Source organism: Cebus imitator, unplaced genomic scaffold (assembly GCF_001604975.1).
Source record: "Cebus imitator isolate Cc_AM_T3 unplaced genomic scaffold, Cebus_imitator-1.0 Scaffold18, whole genome shotgun sequence".
Lineage (NCBI taxonomy): Eukaryota > Metazoa > Chordata > Mammalia > Primates > Cebidae > Cebus > Cebus imitator.
Window position 1 is genome coordinate 10,761,412 of NW_016107333.1, and position 26,108 is coordinate 10,787,519.

Sequence of the window (26,108 nt, forward strand, 5' to 3'; positions counted from 1 at the left end):
TTTTTTTTAGTAGAGACGGGGTTTCACCATGTTGGTCGGGCTGGTCTTGAACTCCTGACCTCGTGATCTGCCAGCTTCAGCCTCCCAAAAAGTGCTAGGATTACAGGTGAGCCCCTGTGCCCAGCTTTTTCCCCCAATTTTGAGCTATTACAAATATAGTTGCATTCATATATAGGCTTTTGTGTGGACCTAAGATTTTGTTGCTCTGGGATAAATGCCACTGCAGGATTGTATGGTAAGCATATGTTTAGCTTTTCAAGAAACCAACAAACTATAAAACAACAGTTTAGCATTTTCCAAAATGTCAAACCTTACATTCCTACCAGCAATGTATGAGAGATCAAGTTTCTTCACGTATTCGCCAGCACTTGGAACCATTGCTATCTTTTATTTCAGCTGTTCTAATAGATGTGTAGTTAACTTTTAAATTTCAAGTGAGAACATGCCAAAGCTTAGAATATGCAAAAGCTCTCTAACTTCAGAGAAAAGGCCTAACCACCAATAAGGTTTTACATTATTTGGTTTTACCTCTTTGATCCCATTTCCTTCGACTTTCCCGGCATTCATCCTGTCCCAGCTTTATCCTTGCTGCTGTTCCAACACGCCAAACATATTACTCAGAGCTTTTGTACTTGCTATTTACTCTGCCTTGGGACATGTCTCTTCATAAGACTGCATGGCTGGGTCCCTTCCAGTGCTAAAATGTCACCTTTCTAATGAAACCTTCCCTTACAACTGATTGAAAACTGCAAATACCCTCTTGCCATTCCCTATTCTTGTTTTTTTCTTCTACGTCAAAATAACTTTCTATCCCATCAGCCTCCCTAAATGTAAGCTCCTAAAAGATAAGCATTTATTGTATGTTTAGTTCATTCACGTATTTCTAGCCCCTAGAACAGTGCCTTTGACATAGTATGTGTCTTAAAAAAAAAAAAAAATTAGTTCCATAAACAAATTACCTAACTCCCCGAAGACAACAGATAAGTCATCATGGCCTGATCACCTTAAAAAACTGAAACATTGGCCGGGCACAGTGGCTCATGCCTGTAATCCCAGCACTTAGGGAGGCCCAGGCAGGTGGATTACCTGAGGTCAGGAGTTCGAGACCAGTCTGACCAACATGGTGAAACCCCGTCTCAAAAAAACAAACAAACAAAAACCTGAAACGTTATAAAGCATGTTGCCATTACAGCTCTCATGTAAAAGCATTTGCAGCCAATAGGGGCCTCATGACACCTACTAACAGAAGTAGCATTTTCTGTATACTTTATCCGCTTAACTGTGCACATTTAATTATCATGAATACCTAGTCGCCTGAAGGGCAATAATTACCCACATTGTACAGGTAAGAAAAAGTAGGCAAATGAAGAGAAAGTAGTTTCTCAGAAAACTAGTTATTCAATAAATAAGATTAGAAGCCAGGTTTCTGGGCTAAGAAGATGAACATTTTGCCCATTATACTAGTTTCCTTCTTGGTAGTATTCTTAGAAATATAAGTAATGGTTCAAACATGTTGATTTGTAAATTCATACATTCATTCACCAAATATTTATCAAGTGCCTAATAGGTACTAGGGTCTGTGACAATACAAGGGATAAAGTGTTGAAGATGGGCTGTGTGTTTATCACGTGGATAAACAACACTTGTCAGTCTATCACTTTACCTTTCTGTGCTCATGATCAATCATGACATTATGGGGCTTCACATCTCTATGCATAATTCCCATGCTGTGACAATAATCCAGGGCCTGTGAGAGGAACAGGTAAGAAAGGAGTCAGCCTGAGTAACAGGGATTTTTTTTGTTAATAGTTAAGAGTCCTTTACTTTTTCCTCCATGTAAATTTTCCTTTTAGCTTCACAACCCCCTGGGATTCAAGATTAGGAGAGTCACTTCCACAGCAATGCTTCAGAGACCGTTCATGGTCTCATAGTCAAGCAAACTCAGGTCTTTTGGCTTAGAGATCTTTTTCTGACATAGTTGTTTCAACATGCGTTCTGTCCTAAAAGACCCAAAGTATACCCAAATTGCACCACTTCAAATTTTTCCATCTTGTCCAGATCCTAGATTTTTACAGGCCCCTCAAAAAATGAACACAGATCTTTACTACAAACTTCTTATTCAAAGAACAGTAATTCTTTAGCAACTAAGAGTCTACAACAGAGGTTGGCAAACCACAGGCCAAATTTGGCCTGATATCTGCTTTTGTAAATAATGTTTTATTGGAACATAGCCATGCCCATTTGTTTACATATTGTCTATGGTTGCTTTTCTACAAAAGCAGAGTTGAATAGTGTGACAAAGACCATATGGCCCACAAAGCCTAAAATATTTACTATTTGCCTCTTCACAGAAGTTTGCCAATGCCTGATTTAGATAATCAAATCCAATCTGAAATTTTTTCAACCTCAAGCTAAAGGGAACTGAGCAGTATAATCTTTGGGGTCTGTTAATCCCAGCCTTTCAGTCAACTGATGTCATTGGTCAAATTCTTGTCCTTCCTGAAGGGCAACTTGGGTTCTTACAGTTCCCAGGGCTAGGCAATCTTAACTGTAACTTTCTAAAGCCTTGCCTGCCACAAGACTGCATGAGCCAATGGAAAGATCAAATATCTCTGCTGGCACAACTCCTCAGAGTACTTCTAAGGCACAAACAGCAGGCTTTATGTCAACTCTTGTTTAGTAAGAAACCTTAGCCAACTTTTAGTAATTCTCTCATCTAGAAAGCTGATCTTGTGACTACTGGGAACAAGATATTTGGTGACCCCACTTTGGAAATGAAAATAAATTTTCAATTAGCAATCTATAAGCAGAAATTTACACACTCCTTAGGACAATTACCCTTTGAGAACTGAGTTGTAGTTTACTGTTTCATTTGTTGAATCTTAAGTGAAATAAAGTACACCAGAAGCTAGCACATCAGGTGTTTTCAAGAGTTTTGAAAACTTAATTTTAACTTATGTAGGGGCATACAGAGATTACAAATATTTGTTAAGGGGTCAGTCCCAGCTTTCTTACAAATAACCTTTTCAAATTGTTCTAAATTATACTCCTACTGGACCCCATTCCATAACCCTTAGCACAAGGGTTCTCATACTATTATTATTAATGTTGATTTATGATTTATGTATTTAGAGACAGGGTCTCACTCTGCACCACTGCACTCCAGCCTGTGCAACAATCATAGCTCACTGCTGCCTCAAATTCCTGAGATCCTCCTGTCTCAGCCTCCCAAGTAGCTGGAATTACAAGTATGCGCCACCATGCCCAACTAATTTTTTAATTTTTTTGTAGAGGCAGAGTCTCACTATGTTGCCTGGGCTGGTCTTGATCTCCTGGCCTCAAGTAATCCTCCTGCCTTAGCCTCCCAAGTAGCTGCAACTACAGGTGCCCACTACCATGGCCAGCTAATTTTTAAATTTTTTTTGGTAGAGATGGGGGCTTCACTATGTTGCCCAGGCTGGTCTTGATCTCCTGGCCTCAAGCAATCCTCCTGCCTCAGCCTTCCAAAGCACTGAGATTACAGGTATGATATTATTAACTTATTAAAAACTTATTCAGAGGTCCCTTCTTTCAACATACTTTACATAGTTAATGTGCTGGCTTTTCTACCATCAACTGACTATTTAACAAAGAGAAGACCAATTTAAAAATATTTAGTATCTGCCTGGGTATAGTGGCTCACATCTGTAATCCCAGAACTTTCAGAGGCTGAGGCAGGTGGATCACCTGAGATGGAGACCAGCCTGGTCAACATGGCAAAACCGTCTCTACTAAAATATACAAAAATTAGCTGGCCGCGGTGTCAGGTGCGTGTAATCCCAGCTACTCGGGAGGCTGAGGCAGGAGAATCACCTAAACCTGGGAGGCAGAGGTTGCAGTGAGCCGAGATTGCACCATTGCACTCCACCCTGTAAGACAAAGCAAGACTCCGTCTCAACAACACAACAACAACAAAAATTAGTGTCCAAAGTTCACTTACCTTCAGAATCTCATACATGTAAAATCGAATATCGTAGTCTGTTAATGTCTGGTACAATTGCTGTTAAAGACAAATGTAAGATTTGAGCCATGAAATAACGCTGACAGAAAGGCATTTTCACCCTCACTCACAGTAATTCAAACCAAGACTTGGCTCATTTCCCATTGTTCCAAGATCTGTCTAACATTACATTAACTTTAAAGAGATACTTTGAGTCTTCAACTCTTAAAAGTGAAGAATTACTCAAACATATATTGCAGAAGCTATAATCTAATCAGAAATATACCGATCTAGATACCCTAATATGCATTGATACACACTTATAATTTAGTTTGCTTTTATCTTCAGACCTTCTCAAAAAAGGCATTTTGACAAATACACCACCTCCTCAGCAGGGAACTAACTCATCTTTGGCTTACAGAGTGGGCCCTGCAGATCGCCAGTGGGTATGCAGATGTCATAAGGCCAAACCCGTTGAGTCAATTTAACCAAACTATTCTTTTTATTTGGGGGGGGCGGGGCACACAGGGGATGTAGTCTCGCTCTGTCACCCAGGCTAGTGTGCAGTGGGGTGATCTTGGCTCACTGCAACCTCCACCTCCTGAGTAGCTGGGACTATAGGTGCACATCGCCACACCCAGCTAATTTTTATATTTTTAGTAGAGAGGGGGTTTCACCATGTTGATCAGCCTGGTCTCGAACCTCTGACCTCATGATCTGCCTGCCTTGGCCTCCCAAAATGCTGAGATTACAGGCGTGAGCCACTTTGCCCAGAAAACAAAACTGTTCTCGTCCCAAACGGAAAGTAAACTCTGTGAACAACTCTTATGTATCCTTTCCACTTTCTAAAGAGTCGCAGAATATTTTTTACATGGACACACACACATATATGTGTGTGTGTATTTTTTTTGGAGACAGGGTCTCACTCTGTTGCCCAGGCTGGAGTGCCGTGGTGTCGTCATAGCTCACTGCAACCTCAAACTCCTGGGGTCAAGCAATCCTCCTACCTCAGCTTCCCCAGTAGCTAGGACTGCAGGCGTAAGCCACTATGCCCAGCCACATGTACATGTCTTTAAACAGTTAGCAATGTCTTCCGACAAAGTTTTCCTTGAAATTATCATTCTGACTCTAAAACAGTCTTCTTCCTTTTTCCTTATCTGGATACTGGACTGGTGCAAAGGCAAATCAAAGATCTTTTATTTATTTATTTTTTTTGAGAGGGAGTCTCACACTGTTGCCCAGGCTGTACTGCAGTGGTGTGTTCTCGGCTCCCTGTAATCTCTGCCTCCCAGGTTCAAGCGATTTTCCTGCCTCCGCCTCCCAAGTAGCTGGGACTACAGGGACCTGCCACCATGCCTGGCTAATTTTTTTTGTTTGTTTTTATTAGAGACCGGGTTTCACCATGTTAGCCAGGATGGTCTCAATCTCCTGACCTCATGATCCACCCGTCTCGGCCTCCCAAAGTGCTGGGATTATAGGCGTGAGCCACTGTGCCCAGCCAAATCAAAGATCTTTACAACTTTTACTCCACAAGAGTAGCTACATTCTTCTGTAAAACTGGAACAGTGTGAAATAAGCAGGCCACCAGATAGATTGGAATTCTGAGATATCTCTCATAGAGGTTTGTGTCACAGCATAATTTGACATTATCCTTCCTCGATCCCTGTCTTTTAAGATCTATAGCCCACAGTTTCTGAGGAATCCTAAGAAATAAGCAGTCCCTACTTTTATTTATACAATATATTTCTTCCTGAACACTACTGCTAAAAGCAAACTGCCATAAGGCCAGATCCTAGGTAAATGTGTTGCTGCCTTCATTAGGCTGAACATCAGCAGAAACTGTCAAATAAGTAGTGAGAAGTAAATGTATCAGTCATTAAAAAAAACATTAAACAAACAGGCAAAATACCAAGATGCAGAAAGTGGGCACTGCTTGTAAAGGAGTTCTTCTATCTTAAAATTTAGCACTGTAAGGATAAAAATCTTTTCAAAAACAAATTCGAAGCAAGCTCTTCTAACAGCCTAATCCCCAAAGGCTATGTGGTCTAAAAACCCACTAGCCCGAAACAGTTGGTTATATATTATACCTTGAAGTCTGTGTTGTTTACGTGTTCAAAAACCAAGGCGGGGGTTCGTGACTGGGGAAAAGAAAAAAACAAAAACACACATTAGCAATAGCTCTGGCAGCTTTAGTGGGCACAATGTTTGTGGATGCTGCATGGTGAATTTGGCAGTCCTCGCCTCAGCAGTAAGAAACCCTCTATTGCTACAAGCCCTCCCCGCTCTGATCATCACCACACTTTGGTCATTTTTGGGATGGATTTCAAACAGAAGACATGGAGCTGAAGTCTCACCAGGCTCTAGGCAGCCCGACAATGCGCCCATCGCCCATCGGCATCGGACCTGAGTTTGCAAAATGGATTAACACATTTCAGTTTCCAGTGCTATCAGTCTCTTAGCCTAGAAGAATAAGAAATAGTCTGTGGGTGGAGGTCTCTTTGAAAGAAAGACCCAAGCTAGTTAAATGGTGTATCTGATTAAGCACTTTCAAAGCAGGACTTAACGATGAGGGTTAGGGAAGGGAACAGAAAGAGGCCAGTTGTGTTCCAGGTGAAACACCTTCTCAGCCCAGGTGGGCCTTGCTAACACCTGCTATACTCACCACAGGGTCTTTTACAATGTCTGCCAGTGTGATGATGTTGGGACCTCCTCTCAAATTCTCCAAAATCTTTATTTCACGCTTAATTTTCTTCTTTTTTACTGGCTGAAAAGGGAAAAGTACATCAGCAAAAACAAAACAAAACAAAACAAAAATTTCAGAGTATTTCGACACGTAGTGTAATACATAAATGGCTTACTTATGGGCTCCTTGAAGGAAGAAAATGTGTCACATTCGTCTCTGAATCCTTCTCCTAGCACTGTGCCAAGTATTCTGCAGGTACTTACAAATGTTGAATTGAAAGAAAAAAAGATTTCCATTCCAAATACCAGACTTCTGCAGAATTAGCATTTCAATTATCAGTCTTGATGTTAATATTTTAAAACATGTTAAACATGTTAATGTCTTAAAACCTTACAAAGTAGCAATTTAAATGGTTAGTAATACTAAATTATAACTTGAAAAACTTTTTATCAATTAGGATGAAACATGGGTCCTTTCCATTTCTTCCTCTAATCAGGCCCAACAACAGGGATGGCCAAAACATCTTCGTGTAGCATAACCCTGAAGGTAAAGTACGGGTCTTGGAGTCACACTGCCCAATGTGAAACCTATCTTCATTACCTGCTAGCTCTAATGGCAAACTACATAACCTCTCTAAGCCTTTCACTAAGTATAAAATGAATAACAAGAGCAACCATCTCATAAGATTCTTGCAAGACTCAAATGAGGTATTTGAAAGACTTCGGAATATGGCTGAAACATAATAACTGTCTAGCCTTATCACCAATACTCTTATAAATGAATCCCTCCATTCTAAAAACACCACTCTACAGAGTATATTTTAAACATTCCTTTGTCCTCACCCATCTAGTATGGAATCCTTTTCATATGTTTTTCTGAGGAGAGCCTTGGTCCAACTATATCTCCTTTATAAAGCCTTCTTTTTTTTTTTGAGACGGAGTCTTGCTCTGTCACTCAGGCTGAAGTGCAGTGGTGCCATCTCAGCTCACTGTAACCTCTGCCCTCTGCCTTTCAGGTTCAAGCAATTCTCCTGCCTCAGCATTCCGAGTAGCTGGGATTACAGGTACCCGCCACCATGCCCAGCTAATTTCTGTATTTTTAGTAGAGACAGGATTTTACCATGTTGGCCAGGCTGGTCTTAAACTTCTGACCTCGGGTGATATACCCACCTTGGCCTCCCAAAGTGTTGGGATTACAGGCGTTAGCCACCACACCTGGCCTTATAAAGCCTTCTTCTGAATAGTCTAAAACAGTGCTGGCCCAAAGGAAATACAATGCAAACTACATGTGTAATTTTCAATGTGTCAGTAGCCACATGAAGAAAATTAAAAAGAAAAAAAGACAAAATTAATGTATTTTAATCTAAAATCTTATTTTAATATATACATCAATATAAAAAATTACTAATCTATTTTACATTTTTTGTATTAAACCTTTAAAAATTTTACCCTTACAGCATGTCTCAATTCAGACCAGCCATATTTCAAGTGCTCAACAGCCTCACGTGGCCTGTGTGCCTGCTATACCGGACTGTGCAGGTCTTTTCCTAGGGTGTTCGTCACTTCGGACTGCTGATGCACTGCATACAACTCTTAGAAGTTAAGTACATTTCATTTCTTCATTAATAAGATTGGTGGTTACTAAAGTTTGATGACCAACAATCACCTGGATTTTTTAAATAGACAGACTCAGGACCCTCCAAGATTTACTAAATCAGAATCTTGATGGGGAAATGGGGGATTTATTTTAGATACTTTTAGAACTGATGATCCAGGTCCAGAAACTACCAAATACTACTATAAATTCTTTTAACTTTGTTTTAAGCCTTAAGCACATGGTAGCAGAAAGGAAGCAGATTTTGGAAACACTGGCAGTTCTCAAAACCTGGCTTTGTAGTTGTACAGTTCAGAAAAGCATTTAAGACCAGGCATGGTAGCTCACAACTGTAATCCCAGCACTTTGGGAGGCCAAGGCAGGCGGATTATGAGGTCAAGAGATCGAGACCATCTGGTCAACATAGTGAAACCCCATCACTACTAAAACACAAAAATTAGCTGGGCATGGTGGTGTGTGCCTGTAGTCCCAGCTAGTCGGGAGGCTGAGGCAGGAGAATTGCTTGCAGCCAGGAGGTGGAGATTGTAGTCAGCTGAGATCCAGCCACTGCACTCCAGCCTGGTGACAGAGTGAGATGTTGTTTTAAAAAAAAAAAAAAAAAAAAAAAAAAAAAAAAAAAGGCATTTAAATGCTTCTCATTGCTGTAAGGGACTATAACTGCCCATAGAAGCTATTTTACTAATGACTTCTATGTAGTCCACATTCAATTAAACCCACAACCTCTTACCCAATACAGTATCTACCTAAGAAACAAGACAATAGTTTTCTCTTCTTGCTTTAACTATTCGGATATTTCAAAACCGTTACGGTATCTGGGAGATCTTTCCAGCCTGCAGAGACTAACCCGTCAGCGCTTACCTCCTGTTTTCTATTAACCCAATTGCTGGGTTTTTTTAGTGGAATAAAATCTTCTGGTTTACAAAACTTTTATTCTACAGAATCCTTCTACTCTATAAACTTAAAAAGCTGGTTTGTGACAGACCAGGCAGCTGACTTGGGCCCTAATCTAATGTGATCAATGCAACTTTTGTCTTATTACATAAGCAGGGAGGGGAGATTAAACATTTTAAATATAGTTTATAATAAAGAAACTTCACCTATACTTACATCGCCTTACAGTAAAATACACAATACAGTTAGAAAAACTCAGCTGAAAAAAATCTTTCTAAATCACCCTTCATTCAAAACTATCAAGCATTCACAATTACCTAGAAAAGACACTCATATAATGTTAAGACTGCAAGGAAATGCAGAGATTACCTTTTCCAGGCCTTCGCCAACCTAAATCTCTCTTTCCAAGTTCAACTCATATATATGGTCACATAACATCTTTCACATGAAATACTTCTCTCACTTTTCCCTTTTCCTCTTTTCTTATCTTGGTGTACTCTACAGGATGCTTCCCTTCACCACTTCCACCCAACGGCTATCTAAATCCTCCTCCTATTTGGCTTGAGAACAGCTCCAAAGAGCTTTTCCTTACTACCCTCTTTTGAAATGTAGACCCGCTATTCATGCCTTTCATGTGGCTCTAAATAATAATATATCACCTCATTTTATCATATACCTTTCCATATGAATATCATCATACAATTACAAAGAACTCTAGTCTCCAAGGTGTACACACACACACACACACACACACACACACACAATTTTGTATTTGATCTTTTTTGTTATTTTGAGACAGGGTCTCACTCCCATAGCCCAGGCTAGGGTGCTAGTGGCTTGATCATAGATCATTGCAACTTTCAACTTCTGGGCTCAAGCAATCCTCCCACTTTAGCCTACTAAATAGCTGGAATTAAAGGCCCGAGTAGCTGGAATTAAAGGCACATGCCACCATGCTCAGTCAACATTCTTTTTAACAGATGAATAAACATGTCCTAGGTTAAAAGGACTACAATGGCTAGTCACCCAAATGTTTTGATTTCCAGCCTAGCTCTCTTTCTAGATACTTCAAGATAGATATAAATACTTAAACTCTTTGGTTCTCAAATGGCATGTGAGGCACCCCAGCGATGCACAGGGGTACTGTGAAATACTTTACATTTTTGTGGAAAACACACCAACCAATTATTGGATCTACCAGACGCTGGGTGCAGTACCAGGTTGAGGTAGGTCGTAGTTTCAACATTAGATTGTATTATACTCCTTGTGAGAGCATATTTTTGTGAAGCTGGGTTTGCAGCAGTTGCTGGTATAAAAAGCAAGTACTGTGCAAAAAATCAGTGATAGGAAATGAGTGTGGTGGTGTCCAATCTGATTCCAACATTTGAAAAGCTGTGCAATAACAGGTGTACATAACCCAATAGTAATAAATTATAGTTATATAAGAATGAAAAATTGATTTTTTTCTTTTAATTTATGTGAATAACTTTTTAAATGGCTAACAAGTTGTTGAAATATATTTAGCGGCTGGGCACGGTGGCTCACAGCTGTAATCTCAGCACTATGGGAGGCAGACGCAAGGTGGATCACCTGACATCAGGAATTGGTTGGAGACCAGCCTGACCAATATGGTAAAACCTCGTCTCTACTAAAATTACAAAAACTAGCAGGGTGTGGTGGTGTACACCTGTAGTCCCAGCTACTCAGGAGGCTGAGGCAGAAGAATCGCATGAATCTGGGAGGTGGAGGTTGCAGTGAGCTGAGATCACGCCACTGCACTCCAGCCTGGGCGACAGAGTGAGACTCCGTCTCAAACAAAGAAACAAACACTTACTTAGCTACTTGGACCTTGCTACTTATTACACAGACCTATGAGGTATTTCTTAGGAGTACCATGAAAAAATTACTAAGACAGTCTAAGTGTTACAAGTTGAGAACATTTGGAAACTTCTACTTTTCAGTGTCAAATATAAAAAAGTTCCTGTGGTAAGGAACTATATGCTAAGCTCCCAATATATGACATTCCACAGCACAGTTATAACTAAATTGAAAGTTGTATATTGGTAGCCTAGAGGCCAAATCTGGCCTGTGCAATGTTTTTTAAAATCTTGAGTCAACACTTAAAAGTCAGGAGAATTCATATACAAAACAAATTACTGGCTTTTCTTTGCAAAACAGAGTATCAAGCAACAATGGACTTGCACTACTGCAGGGCAATAATCAGCTTCAGGTGAGAAGCAGCTAACTCCTTTTGAAGAGTCATGTGTTTCCCAGTTTGTTTCAGTCCTTATCACTCATATCATCTAAGCATGGGCAATTATACCGGATGAGCTGCATTGATACCATCTGTCTGTCCCCCTTAAGTCCTGTGACTCCTCATTCTTACACAGTAGAGGTAATGATTTATTTATTGAAAACAAAAGCCTCATTATATAATTAAAAGTATAGGAAATAACTATTAGGTAAGAACTAGAGAGAAGAGACTGTACTTTTACTCCCTTACTCTGCCACAACCTAGCTATATGAGTCAACTCAAATCACCTCTCTTGCTTCAGTTTCCTGATCTGTCACAAGCATAACTTGTTCTACTGAGTTCACAGGATACAATAAAATTTTATTTACGTATTTACTTTGGCACCAAAAACCTTTTTAATGCCATTTAAAAAAAGTTTTCACAACTATGTTTAAAAATCTATATTCCAAATACCTCTGAAATTATCTCTTGTACTCACCTTGAGAATTTTAACAACAACTTTTTCATTATTTGTGATGTTGATGGCTTCAAATACTTCACTGTATTTACCTCGGCCTAATTTTCGCACCAGCTGGTAGTCATCTTGATTTCTGTGGACAAAAACAGAACGATTTATATAAAGGTCAAATTATCAAGCATCAATTCAACTTTACAGGAATCTATTACCAGCAGGTGTAATAAAACTTATATGTATTTCAAACCATTCCCAAATTGGTTTCATTGTATTTTTTTAATTAGGCCAATTAAAAATGGGTGTTCCAAATCCTAGCATTAGCAAAACTTAAGGCTTTTAATTATTCTTTCAAATTCCAAACTGTTTGCATCTTTATTGGCACATGACATGGAGCTAGCTTATATTAAGGTTTGTTCTAAATATGTTTGTCTCTAACAAGAGACAGCTTTTCCCAAGAGAGTAATTTTTATATATTCTTGCCCCTTAGTACTTGATCCAGTGTTGGCACTTAGCAAGAACTCAAAACATTTTCCAAGACTGTTTCAATCTAGCCATGCTTTGGCAACAGCTGATTTTTAACAGGCCTCTTTGCAGGTAAGCGGCTTTCAAATATACAGGCTTAATCTATTTGCCCTCCAGGGCAAGCTCTGGGGACAGTCCATGTGTAGTAAAGTTTACAAAGCACACTATAGATTGTAAACTATAGTCAGTGGTCCCTTCCTCTACTTATACCTGTATTCTGCAACCAATAAGCAACATCAAAGACAATAAACAGAGGTAGAATAAGGGAAATAAAAACAATATCCTCCTGCCCCTGCCGGCTTCCAACGTAGAGGACTTTAAAGAATGACAAACATGGTTTCATTAAGGCCTAGGTTCTATCTACTCCTCCTGGAGCTACTAACAATCCAATATGAACCAAATCAACCATATCAACCATTCATTTTTCCTCAAGTAGTTAAAAAGAAAGTGAATGGAAAGACAAAAGGTACTAAAAACAACGGACAGTGTAATAATCACAGCAAGTCTAGGGGACGAAAGCTCCTACTTCTGGCTGAGTTCTCTTCCTATAGGAGGGCATACAAAACAAATGTAAGCAAGCAAACAGCGCACTGTGTCAAAGGCCCAAAAAGGCTCTTTAGTGCCATGTAAGCAGAACCAAATGCAAAGCACTCAATTTGAACACAGTAGTTGAAATTTCTGTAACAAACACAGTATTACCTAGAATCCAAAGCCCGTGATGTAAGAGGAAAATTGTTAGATTATCAATAGTAACATTTATTGGTATTGAACCACACTGGCACTTAATGGTGTCTTTATAGCACACAGTGCCTCTTCACTCAGAAGCAATATATTTACTGTTAAGAACCATGGCATACTCAATCTAGCCGGGTGTGGTGGCAGGTACCTGTAACCCCAACTACTTGGAAGGCTGAGGTGGGCGAATCGCTTGAATCCGGGAGGAGGAAGTTTCAGTGAGAAGAGGTCGTGCCACTGCAATCCAGCCAGGGTGACAGACCAAGACTTGTCCACACACGCACACACACACACACGAATCTCAGCATACTCAAGATTAAAAATACATCCTATGACAATTTAGGGAAGCAGTTACTAACCACTTACAGGTTATGGAAATCACACCCAGTCAGATATAAAACAGCATACAGGAGCTATAGCTTTATGAGTTTTCAAATTGCTTTCTTTTGCACTTTAATGTCAAAATGCTTTTATCACAAAATTATGATCTGACCAATTAAATGTCTACCACATTGGGGCAGGAAATGCAAACATCCAAATGAATTTACACAGAGAATCAGGAGGGCAAACACAGCTGTTCAGGCAGACTACAACGTTCAAGATACAATTTGGGCTGAATTCCATTGTTAAGACATGCCTAGTCTCAGGATAAGGGCAAATGTTTAAGGATTTAATTTTGCTTCTCAACAGAAAGAAGTTATCTTTCTGGAGAACTGTTTCATCCTTCTGTATCAACATGAAACAACATTTTCTACCTCAAAAATACTTTTTGTAAGAATTTGGTGTTTTCCAAGTCTCTCAAGTATCAATTCTCACTGATCTGCAATGCCCTTTGCTTGCTAAGCAAGCTGATAGGTAACTTTTTGTTGCCAGGTCCCTGTACAGAATAGTGTCATGTGTTATATTTAATGACATTCTGAGAAATGTGTTGAACATCAGAGTATTTACACAAACTTACTTGGTATAGCATACTACACACCTAAGTTATAGCCTACTACTCCTAGGAGACAAATGTGTACAGCATGCTACCGTACTAAATACTGTAGGCAATTGTAACACAATGGTATTTGTGTATCTAAACACAGAAAAGGTAAAGAATGCATTGTTGATGTTAAGATGACATTACCAGGCCACAGACATTTTTCAGCTCTCTTATAGTCTTATGGAACCACTGTCCTACATGTGGTCTGTCATGAATTCAAACGCGGTTATGTGGTGCATGACTGCATATAAATCAGAGAAAAGGATAAGAAACTAAGATGACTTTTAAATGGTAAGCCCATTACAATTGTTCATTTGCCAAAGCAATATTCTGCTTCTTCACTGCAAAACCACATTTTCAGCTCAAAAGAAAAAAACACAAATTGGGCTTTGATCTTGAGGTATATGGATAGAGAGTCCTGGAGGTTTTCTGACAAAAATTACTCAACAGATCAACAAGAGTCAGCCCTTTGAGTGAGTATAATGAAGTCAACAAAAACAATTACCCCCATTCCACCACATGTGACTCGTAATCCCAGTATTCTCGAGGTCTGTGTGTATTAACATCTGTGTAAACTCTGGCCCTGCTTGGCACGGGTCCCGACATGTCAGACAGGTTGGCAGACAAAGCTGGACTTGATGTTTGGAGATCTGGCAGTCACTGTGTTCAGAGGCAGCTGGGGGTAAGACCTTGTTTCAGACCTGTTTTCTTCAAACTGCAGAAACAAAATGCACAAAGGCCAAGGAATCATTTACAGAAAGTATATGGGAAGGAAATAATCTTACAAATAATAATGGCCTGAAATATACCTCTGGCTCTCCTACTTATAACCAATAAATATATCTCAACTGTGTCAACGACTGCTTCCTATGACATTAGAAAAAAATACCAAGAAATATACTAAACTGATATTTGCTTGAATTGTATTCTGCCAAGGATCCTGTTACCTCTGCATGCAAAGTTAGAATGATTTTTGTAAGGTAGCCTGGAAGGGAAAAATGGCACTATTTATATATTCTACAAAAGGTATTAGCAGAAAAGTACTTTCCTTTCAGCAGCTTTCTGTAACTTAAGTAGAGGTGCTAAAAGGTTCTAGAATGGCGGCAAAGCTGAGAGTACAAATTGTCAGTCTGACTCATATTTGATGAAATCAGGAAGAGAATAAAGACTTGTTCTCATACATCAAAGTTCCACGTCATCTTATATCGATCCAAATCTTTTGGGGAACCTTATGGTAATAATCAGTAGACCGTTGATCATCATTTGAAAGACATACTTGATTTCATTAAATTTAAAAACAGAAATCAGTAATCTTCTCTTTATATTTAATGCTGGAGCTTAAAAACTGGTATAAAACAGTAATACAGATTAGCTGAGCTAACGCAAAATTTGACACTGGGGGAAATAAGTAAAATTTTAGAAACATGCTATCAAATCAGGTTCCTTTCCAATTGACTATTCTGGTCTCTTTATCTGTTTTCTGTAATTCCTACAGCATTTGCTGATTCCCTTCATTATGCATTTAACTGAAGCTGTATTGAGTCGGCCCTGCACGGTGGCTCATGCCTACAATCCCAGCACTCTGGGAGGCCGAGGCAGGGGGATGACTTGAGGTTGGGAGTTTGAGACCAGCCTGGCCAACATGGTGAAACCCCGTCTCTACTAAAAATAAAAACAATTAGCTGGGCATGGTGGCGCATGCCTGTAATCCAAGCTACTCAGGAGGCTGAGGTTGCCGTGAGCCAAGATCGAGCCATTGCACTCCAGCCTGGGCAACAAGAGCAAAACTCCATCTCCAAAAAAAAAAAAAAAAAAAAGAAAAAAAAAGAAAAAAACAAAAAAAAAAAAAAAAAAAAAAAAAAAAAGAAAAGGAAAAGAAAAAGAAAAAGAAGAAGAAGAAAAGAAATTATATTGAGTCTCCAGTTGTGATAACCTGAGAAGGACACAACACTTAGCAGTTTCCTGGCTGAAATTGCATAACTTCAATCCGTATATGTGTGCATATGTATGTATGTATGTATATTAAGACAGGGTCTTCCCAGGCCACAGTGCAGTGGTGTGATCATGGCTCACTGAAACTTCGACTTCCTGGGCTCAGATGATTCTCCCACCTCAGCCTCCCAGGTAGCTGGGATGACAAGTACACGCCACCACACTCACCTAATTTTTTGTATTTTCAGTAGAGGCCGGGTTTCACCATGTTGCCCATGCTGGTCTTGAACTCCTAGGCTCAAGCAATCCTCCCACCTCAGCCTCCCAAAGTGCTGGGATTACAGATGTAAGCCACCATGCCCAGTCATAACTTCAATTCAATTACTAGGAAACATTCAGAAAAAGAGGAAGTGTCTACTTTAAAAGGGGGAAGGGGTACTACACTCCTAAAACATGTTCATATCATAAAAGACAAATGGAGGCTAAACACACATTGCATAAATGCAAAAATACTCTATTCCAGACTGTATCCTGTCCTGCAGGAGGTGGGGGTGGGGATGCTATAAAAAACAATAGACAGAACTGGAATTTAATGGTATTAAATTATTGTAAATTTGTGAAGTTGGTATATAATCACAATAGGTAAGAGAATATATCTATTCTTAAGAAATTTTCCTAAATTAGAAGTAAACAGCCAGGATGCATATAATCTACCCTAAAATGGTTCGGAAAAAAAATGTGGCCACAAGTGTTTACATGTGTATACATAGAGCACACATGAGAGCACACTCACAAATGATAAAACAAGTTGGGTAAAATATTACAATAGATAAATTTGGGCAAAGGGGATAGAGATGCCCTTTGTACTATTTTTATTTTTTGTTGAAACTTTTTTGTTTGAGACAAGGTCTCACTCTGTAGCTCACACTAGAGTGCAGTGGTGTGATGACAGCTCACTGCAGCCTTGACCTCCCAGGCTCAAGCAATCCTCCCACCTCTGCCTCCCAAGTAGTTAGAACCACAGGCATGGTAGCCCACGCCTGGCTAATTTAAAAAAATATTTTTTTGTAAAGATGGGATCTCCCTATGTTGCCCTGGCTGGTCTCAAAATCCTGGGTTCAAGTGATTCTCCCACCTCAGCCTCCCAAAGTACAGTGATTACAGGAGTGAGCCACCATGCCTGGCTTGTTGAAACATTTTTAAAAATTGTGGTCAAAAAAAAAATTGTGGTAAAATATACATAATATAAACTTTATGGCCAGGCACAGTGGCTCACTTTGGGAGGCCGAAGAGGGTGGATCACTTGAACCCAGGGGTTCACAACCAGTCTGGGCAACATGGCAAAACTCCGTCTCTACTGAAAATACAAAAAATTACCCAGGCGTTGTGGTGTGTGCCTGTGGTCCCAGCTACCTGGGAGGCTGAGGTGGGAGAATCACTTGAGCCCAGAAAGTTGAGGCTACAGTGAGCTATGATTGCACCACTGCACTCCAGCCTGGGCAACAGCAGTGAGACCTCATCTAAAAAAAATAAAATTACACGTTATCCACATTTAAACATAAAGTTCAGTTGCATTATGTATATTCATATTCTTGTGCAATTATCACCAGATCTTCCATTTCTATAAATTTTTAGCATCCCAAACTAAAACTACATATCCACTAAACACTAATTTTCCCTCCCCCTAACTCTTTGCAATCACTATTCTATTTTCTGTCTGAGTTGACTATTCTAGAAACCTCACATAAATGGAATCAGACAATATTTTTCTTTTGTTTCGCTTATTTAATTTAGCGTAATGTCTTCAAGGTTCATCCATATTATAGCATGTTAGAATTCCAGTCCTTTTAAAGGCTGAATGGTAATGCACCATATATATACACACATATATACATATACGTATATATATATGTGTACACACACACACACATACACATCCACACCCCACATTTTGCTTATCCATTTATCTGCTGCTGGACACTTGGGTTGCTTCCAGTTTGGCTACTGTAAATAACGCTGCTATGGATATAGGTGTACAAATATCTGTTTGAGGTCCTGCTTTCAAATCTTTTAGGTATATATCCAGAAGTGGAATTGCTAGACCATGTAGTGATTCTATGTTTAATTTTTTGAGGAACCAGCATATTGTTTTCCACAGCAACTCTATCATTTTACACTCTCACCAACAGGTTACAACTTCTCTATATCCTTACCAACATTTATTATTGTCTGTTTTTTGCTTGTTCGTTGATGAAGTCTTACTCTGTTGCCAGGCTGGAGTGCAGTGGCACAATCTTGGCTCACTGTAAGCTCTATCTCCCAGGTTCATTCAAGTGATTCTCCTGCCTCAACCTCCCAAGTAGCTGGGATTACAGGCATGTGCCACCATGCCTAGCTAATTTTTATATTTTTAGTAGAGATGGGGTTTCACCATGTTGGTCAGATGGTCTCAATCTCTTGACCTTGTGATACACCTACTTTGGCCTCCCAAAGTGCTGGGATTACAGGTGCAAGCCACCGCGCCCGCCTGTTTGTTTTATAGAGCCAGGGGTCTTGCTTATGCCCAACCTGTTCTTGAACTCCTGGCCTTCTACCTTGGCCTCCCAAAGTGTTCTCAAAATAGGCTGTGCCTGCCCTATTTTCTGGTTTTCTTTTCTTCTTCCTCTTTTTTTTAGTAACAGCCATCTTAATGAGTATGAAGTGGTATCCCACTGATTGTGATTTTAATTTGCATTTCCCTAATGATTAATGATATTGAACAACTTTTCTTTTTTTTTTTTTTTTGGGATGGAGTTTCACTCATGTTACCCAGGCTGGAGTGCAATGGCGCAATCTCGGCTCACCGCAACCTCCACCTCCTGGGTTCAGGCAATTCTTCTGCCTCAGCCTCCTGAGTAGCTAGGATTACAGGCACGCATCACCATGCCCAGCTAATTTTTTGTATTTTTAGTAGAGACGGGGTTTCACCATGTTGACCAGGATGGTCTCGATCTCTTGACCTCGTGATCCACCCGCCTCGGCCTCCCAAAGTGCTGGGATTACAGGCTTGAGCCACCGCGCCCGGCTGAACAACTTTTCATGTGCTTATTGGCCATTTGTATATCTTCTCTGGAGAAATGGCTATTCAAAGCCTTTGTCTATTTTTTGGTTGGGTTATTTTGTTTGCTGACGATGCATCTGTTATCATATCTATACTATTTTTATTTTTGTTGCTTATAAACTGCTCCTCTTTCCAAGGCTGTATTTAAGCTGTAACTTAGCTACCACACCCAAAGAGAAGCCAGAAATGATATCTGCTTATGCCCATGGTGTCAGTAGCTAAGGGCTTTCAGAAGAATAGCAAGAGACTGCAATGGAGATTAATTTTGTATTCCTTAACTGTGACAAACACAATTAATGATACTCCAATCCAAATACATGAGATCAAACGATTCACATGCTGACTTATGAATTCTCCAACCCAAACAACTCCTGTAACTTGCCTCTGTTCAACTCCAACCTTCTGAGGTTCCATAAATGTACTAATGACCAGAAAACAACAGTCATTCGAGTACCAAGTCTTTAAAATAATTTCTAATTATTTCTTTGGTTTTATAAAACCTGGGTGACATTAATCTAATTTATTTTCACTTAAAATCAGTTAAAAGTATAAACACACACATACACGCAAAAAAAAAAAAAAAAAAAAAACCAAATGTTTTCTTATAATTTTTCTTCTTCCCAAAGAAACAAGGTCACGTATGTTGTAGGATTAGTGACTTTCCGTGACTACTATGCCTGCATTGACAGCAGTGAAAGATACTAGGAAAATGGTAAAAGTCTTGTTATGAATATGGCTAAAATAGTATAAACAACAGCATGAACCCAACAGAAATGCTGTCCCCAGAAATTTATGACTTTTAATATACTAAACTTTTAAATTCTCAGCCTCTCCTCGGAAGAAACAGTATCCTTCTCTTTAGTCTCTGTACACGTCTTTATGGTCACTTTACTGGTTAACATTTTATACCTATCTATAAGGCAGCCTTCATCTGTGGATCTCACAGCTCTTTCCCTATAGCTTAAGAAGTGATCTCTCTGTTGGGCTTCTCCCAGCTTTGATTCAACACTTATAACACCTATCTAACTGTGCTTGCAGACTGAAGGGGAAATGAAGTGAGATGATCTTCCAGAAAGGGCTTAGAAACACCAAAAACATCGCCTAGTTCCTTAGTGAAAGCTAATAAGCAGAAACCTAACAGGCTGGAATCTTCATTCTTTAAAATACAAAAATTATAGTAGTTGTGGTTAACTCCCAGCCCCTGAGTTAACTCCTGAGGGCTAACTCATGAGTAGACATGACATTACAAAATGAGTCCTCATTCCTCCCTGGAAGCCATCTGACATATGGAGAATATCAAACTCCTATTTGCTAGTCGATATACATTCTTATCACCCAGTCTTCTTCTGCTCTCTCAAGGCCCTGGCATCCTCTGTGAGGAGTGGAAGACTAATTACTAATGAAACTCTTGAGATTCTCGAGTACTTGTCTGAATGACCCTTACTGCTTTGGGGATCATCAACTGGGACCTAATTTATGAACTAGCAGATTTAATTCTCCACCGGGAAGACAACAAGCTAACTGTTTTGCAGTACCTCTAAAAGCGGTGCTTCACCTTACTGTCATGCATACCAAATAATCTGCTTATAGTAAGAAAGGTATTCACATGAATTTCAAATGGTCGGCCTTCATTAATTACAAGGGAAAATAAAACAGAGGATTCCTTCAACTGTGACTCTGTAACTTCATATACAGCTAGTGCTCGACTTACGAACACGGTCGGGACTGTGGACCGGTCGTAACACGATTTGGTCGTAAGTTGAGTAGGCTATATGTACAGTTGAAATGGTGCACGCGGAGATGGTAGTGCTGCCGGAAGCTGATCCGCACTGTCGTACGCCCAGCTGGGCAACGTTTGCGCTGCCAGACGTGGAGCAGTCGTGGCTAGCGACTGTGGTCATAAAGTCGAATGGTCGTAAGTTGCATAGGTGGTAAATCGATCAATACCTGTAGATAAAAGGGTACTAAGGGATTGAGGGTTTAAGGGATGGTGATAAAAAGGGGATGTGAAGCCAAGTGTGCTGACTCATGCCTATAATCCCAGCACTCAGGAGTTTGAGACCACCCTGGGCAATGTATCAAGACCTCCTCTCTACAAATAACATAAAAATGAGCTGGGTGTAGTGGGGTAAAACTGTGGTCCCAGGTACTCGGTAGGCTGAGGTGGGAGGATCACCTGAGCCTGGGAGGTCAAGGTTGCAGTGAGCCATGATCTCATCACTGTACTCCAACCTGGGTGACAGAGCAAGACCCTGTCTTTAAAAAAAAAAAAAAAAAAAAAAAAAAAAAAAAAAAAAAAAAAAAAAAAAAAAGAAAAAAAAAAAAAAAAAAAAAAAAAAAAAAAAAAAAAAAGAGGGGGTGTGAAAAGACAGAAAAAAGAGGTCAAAAATAAATACTATCATTATTATTTTTTGAGGCAAGGTCTTGCTCTGCTCTGTCACCCAGGCTGGAGTGCAGTGGTGTCATCTTGGCTTACTGCAACCTCTACCTTCTGGGCTTGAGCTATCCTCCCACCTCAGCCTCCCGAGTAGTTGGGACTACAGCTGTGTGTCATCATACTCAGCTAATATTTATTTGTATTGTTTTGTAGAGATGAGGTTTCGCCATGATGCCCAGGCTGATCTTGAACTCCTGGACTCAAGTGATCCACCAGCCTCCACCTCTCAAAGTGCTGGGATTACAGGCATGAACCACTAGGCCAACCAAGATAAACATTATCTTATTTAGAAATAGTGTTTCACTTATACCTCTGCAAATGATATGTATATTCACATGTAATCTAACAGGAAGAAAACAAACAGCCTAAATTTCTCAATTTTTGGTTTGATTCTTCCCTGCTTTCCTTATTGTGTCCATCCCTTAAATATATAAGCATCTACTATGAAAAAGTACTATCCTAGGCCTTAGGAATATAAGTGAGCAAGGCAGAATGGGGTGAGACAACTATCCCATTAAAGATTTTACCTATGGACTAAGGGTAATAGAAATTCACTGAAAAGTTTTAAGCAGAAAAGTGACCCATACATGTTATTTTTACAGTTTTTACTCTGGCTGAGTGTGGGACAGGATTCAGAGAGACAGGAAGCTGTTATAGCAGCACATGTGAGAGAAATGATGAGGTAGTGGCAGTGGAGATCAGTGGACTAATATGAGGAACAAAACTTATGGTGTAAAATCAATAGCTACGAGTGAACTGGAAAATATATGAAGTGGGAGGTAACTCTTGGATTTCTTGCTTGACAGGTTATTGGTGACATTCATGGAGATAAGAGTTCACAAGATGGGTTTTGGACTTAAGGATAAATGGCTTTGAATCATTCAAAAGGAGATTCTGAATAGGCAGTTAGATATTACAAGCCTGGAGCTAAAAGAGTTTCTCAGCTTTAAGTATCTAATTCTCCCAACAGCTCTACTAGGCAAGCATTACTTTCTCTAATCTACAAATAAGAACAGCATAAGTTCAGTAACTTGACGAAGAATATCCAATAAGGTTACAGTGGGGATTCAAAGACAAAGTGAGTTGGCCTCCAAGGTTCAAGTCTTCTCACTCCTACAGAACATAACCACTTTCTACTGCACATTCACACACACACACCAGTCTTCAAATCTTGACAACTGGACCCTAAGTTCTATAAAGTTAAGACCCATGTTTAATTTACCTTTTTAATTTACAGTACCTAGCCTAAGGCTTTGCATTTTATAGCATGTTCAGTAAACACTATTCAATGATCAAATTAATCTTGGTTTATTTTTTAAAAACAAAATGAAAATGAAGTTGCATCCAAAGTATAGAGTGTTCCTAAATACTACAGGTCATCTGGTACGCAACTAGGAGAACTGGAAAACCAAGTCAAAGGCTCTTGAGTAAATTGTTCCCTTCCCTCTCTTTACTACTTCTATTAAATAACAGGACTACAACTAGGATTTGTCTTTTTCCCCTTGACAATTCAAATTAAGAGAATACTGGAGAAACTTGATTTTAGCAATTTTCATAACAGCTTATTTGGAAGATGAGAAAAGTGCCTCAGTCCCAGATATCTGGAAAATCAATTCTTCTATCCACTGTTCATAATACTAGTATATCTAAAGGCAATCTAACGGAAAATTCATTACCTTTCTTATTAAGTTCCATTTTAAATTTCTTACTTAGTGCCGTTTCCATGTAATTGCATAAAAGGAGGTGTAACTTTAGTCGCTAACCATTTCAGACCACTACATCTACCTAAACGCCTTCAGAATGACTTTCAAGACTTGGCTAAGTCTTGTCTGCTCAATTTTTAGCCTAAATGAAGTTGATTACTCAGCTACTGAAAAAGTATCATGTCAATAATTTTTCCCTACTGAAGTCAGACCATGTCAAAGCCAATTGCATGGGTCTGCATGACCTATTCTTTGATAAAGTATAAGTAAATGAAAAGAAAATACCACTAAACCATAGGATAAATTGTGTACTACCGAAATCCCAAGTTTACTGATATATACTGAATATAGTAGAATTAATTTCCATAAAAACTCCTCTTGCCCTTAGCCAGCCCCTCCCTCTAATCTCTTATGTTCAGTTGTTATTTTTCAATTAAAAAGAAAACCAGAGGTGTGGTAACGGTATAATTCCAGAAACTATACAAACAAGTATGCTTAGTCATTTCTGTTCATGTATTTTTTTCTTTTGTCTTTTTTTTTCCTGTTAATGTATTTTTATTGATGAATTTCCTAGTATCAGAAATGGAAAAGATCATTCTAGAACTTTAAGTCAATTTTTCAACTGTAATACAATCAGTTTTTTTTTGTTTTTGAGACAAAGTCTTGCTCTGTCACCTAGGCTGGTACAGTGGCATGATCTTGGCTCACTGCAACCTTTGCCTCCCAGGTTCGAGCAATTCTCCTGCCTCAGCCTCCCGAGTAGCTGGGACTACAGGCATGTGCCACCACGCCTGGCTAATTTTTGTATTTTTAGCAGAGATGGGGTTTTATCATATTGGCCAGGCTGGTCTCAAACTCCTGACCTTGTGATCTGCCTGCCTTGGCCTCCCAAAGTGCTGGGATTATAGGTGTGAGCTACCATGCCTGGCCACACAGTTCTTTTTAATCCTAATGTTTAGTAAGTCTCCATCTTAAAAACAACAACAACAACAACAACTCCCTCTCATCCTTAAATGAACCATAGCAAATGAACAAAATCTTATAATCAACCAGAGAGGACAAAGATTTCTACAATAAAGAATGAGGAATGTGCTTAGATTGCACTGACTGCATGGTTTAGGACTGCTTGTTTAGAGGAAAAGCAGCTATACAGGAAAACACCTTTTATGCACTGCTACAGAGAATGAACTCTTTTTCCAAGCCATCAGGCAACATAAACTGCTAAGAGATAAACAAGACTTGTGGAACTCAGGGGGAGCTTAAATGTGTATGCTTTTCTACCTTGCTATAGCAAAGAGAAAAATTCAGTCAAACTTGCCCATTTCCCTTACAAAAGTGGCACTGTCTAGAAGGCCAAATAAATACAAAACAGCACAAGTAACTAATGTTATCCGAATTACTTATTTCAAATGTCCATACTTACTGTGAATTTCTCTTCCTTTCAAATCAAGAGCAGTATACTTACATTGTAAGCATTTACTGAAGGTTTACTACATACCAGGAAATGTGTGCCTGACTGCCAGGAAGGCATTCTTTCTCTAGGCTCTGGAGAATAAAGAGAAAGTATCTCTGCCCTCAGACAAAGAAAACAGACCATTACAATCTCAACTGATCAGTGCTTGAAAGAATTAAGCCATGATGGTCTACAGACGTTGAAGGGTATTTAAACCATCACCAACTCATCATTCATTCAACAAATACTTACAGAGTACCTAAAATCACCAACTCATCATTCATTCAACAAATATGTATGGAGTATGCGTAGGAATTATTCAGATGGAAAACATTAAAACAAGAAATTGCAAAGCACACCACTTTAAAGCAAGCTAAGAATTTTAAAGACCTATAATTTTGTACCCTAAAATGACCAAAGACTGGCACATTTGTTATCTCCTATAAGAAACACATTGGATGTCACATGCAATGTGGCACCAGGTTTTAAAAAGCACCTGATGTGCTTTTTTTTGCACATGAGGTCAGCAACCTTTTTATATCTGATTTGGAGTCTCTTAGTTTACTCTGCTCGACTGTTACCATTTGTGCTTAAAAAATAAACAATATCATTAATTCACAACCTTTGCAATTCCGTATTTTCCTTTCTCTACTTCACACACTAATCAGTTCTACTGCAGAGGTCATGTGAAGGTTAATCTTAGGTGTCAATTTGACTGAATTAAGGAATACCTAGAGAACTGGTAAGGCATTACTTCTGGGTGTCTGTGATCTGTAAGGGTGTTTTCAGAGGAGACTAGCTGTGAGTCAGTGGGCTAAGTAGGGAAGATCCACCTTCAATTTGGGTGGGCATCATCCAATCAGCTGGGGACCTGGATAGAAGAAAAAAAGAGAGAGAGAGAGAAAGAAAAGTACTTCCCCTCTCCTAGAGCTGGGATACACTCTTCTCCACATTATGACACCAGGACTTACACCAAGGCCCTCTGGCCCTGGGTTCTCAGGTTTCTGGACTTGGACTGAGCCATGTTACTAGCACCCCTGGGTCTCTTGCAGACCACCTATTGTGGAATTCTTAGCCTTCATAATCATGTGAGCCAATTCTTATAATAACATCCTCTCTCGTATGCCTATATATCTATATATTCTTATTGCCTCTATGTTTCTGGAGAACTCTAATGCAAGTCACAAAGCAAAATGCCCAAACAGCTTCCTAGTTTTTAAAGTATAAAAATCAACATTTTTGCAGGCAATTTTCCTGTTTCCATGCATGGTAGGCTAGGTTATTCGGATCAACTCTCTTACTGAGGACAACTAAAGAGAATGAATTAAACACACACACTCATCCCTTTTTTAAAAATTGTTTTTAAGAG

The 26,108-nt window shown here is 39.4% G+C and overlaps 1 protein-coding gene across 4 annotated transcripts in view; it reads right to left on the reverse strand.

Moving 5' to 3' along the window:
- The window catches only part of CSNK2A1 (casein kinase 2 alpha 1), a 74,104-nt gene that overhangs the window by 12,917 nt on the left and 35,079 nt on the right, over positions 1 to 26,108 (reverse strand). Inside the window, exons 2-8 of one of the 4 annotated variants that reach the window (XM_017515261.2) lie at positions 14,620 to 14,829; positions 11,900 to 12,011; positions 6,838 to 6,920; positions 6,642 to 6,743; positions 6,067 to 6,117; positions 3,980 to 4,039; positions 1,664 to 1,747 (exon numbers count right to left, since the gene is read on the reverse strand). In XM_017515261.2, the coding sequence (XP_017370750.1) occupies positions 1,664 to 1,747; positions 3,980 to 3,997 (102 nt within the window). In that variant the 5' untranslated portion in view covers positions 3,998 to 4,039; positions 6,067 to 6,117; positions 6,642 to 6,743; ... (1 more) ...; positions 11,900 to 12,011; positions 14,620 to 14,829. Of the gene's footprint in view, positions 1 to 1,663; positions 1,748 to 3,979; positions 4,040 to 6,066; positions 6,118 to 6,641; positions 6,744 to 6,837; positions 6,921 to 11,899; positions 12,012 to 14,619; positions 14,830 to 25,470; positions 25,567 to 26,108 lie in introns of those variants that run through there. The other 3 variants (XM_017515246.2, XM_017515242.2, XM_017515272.2) reach the window with 3 other exon arrangements.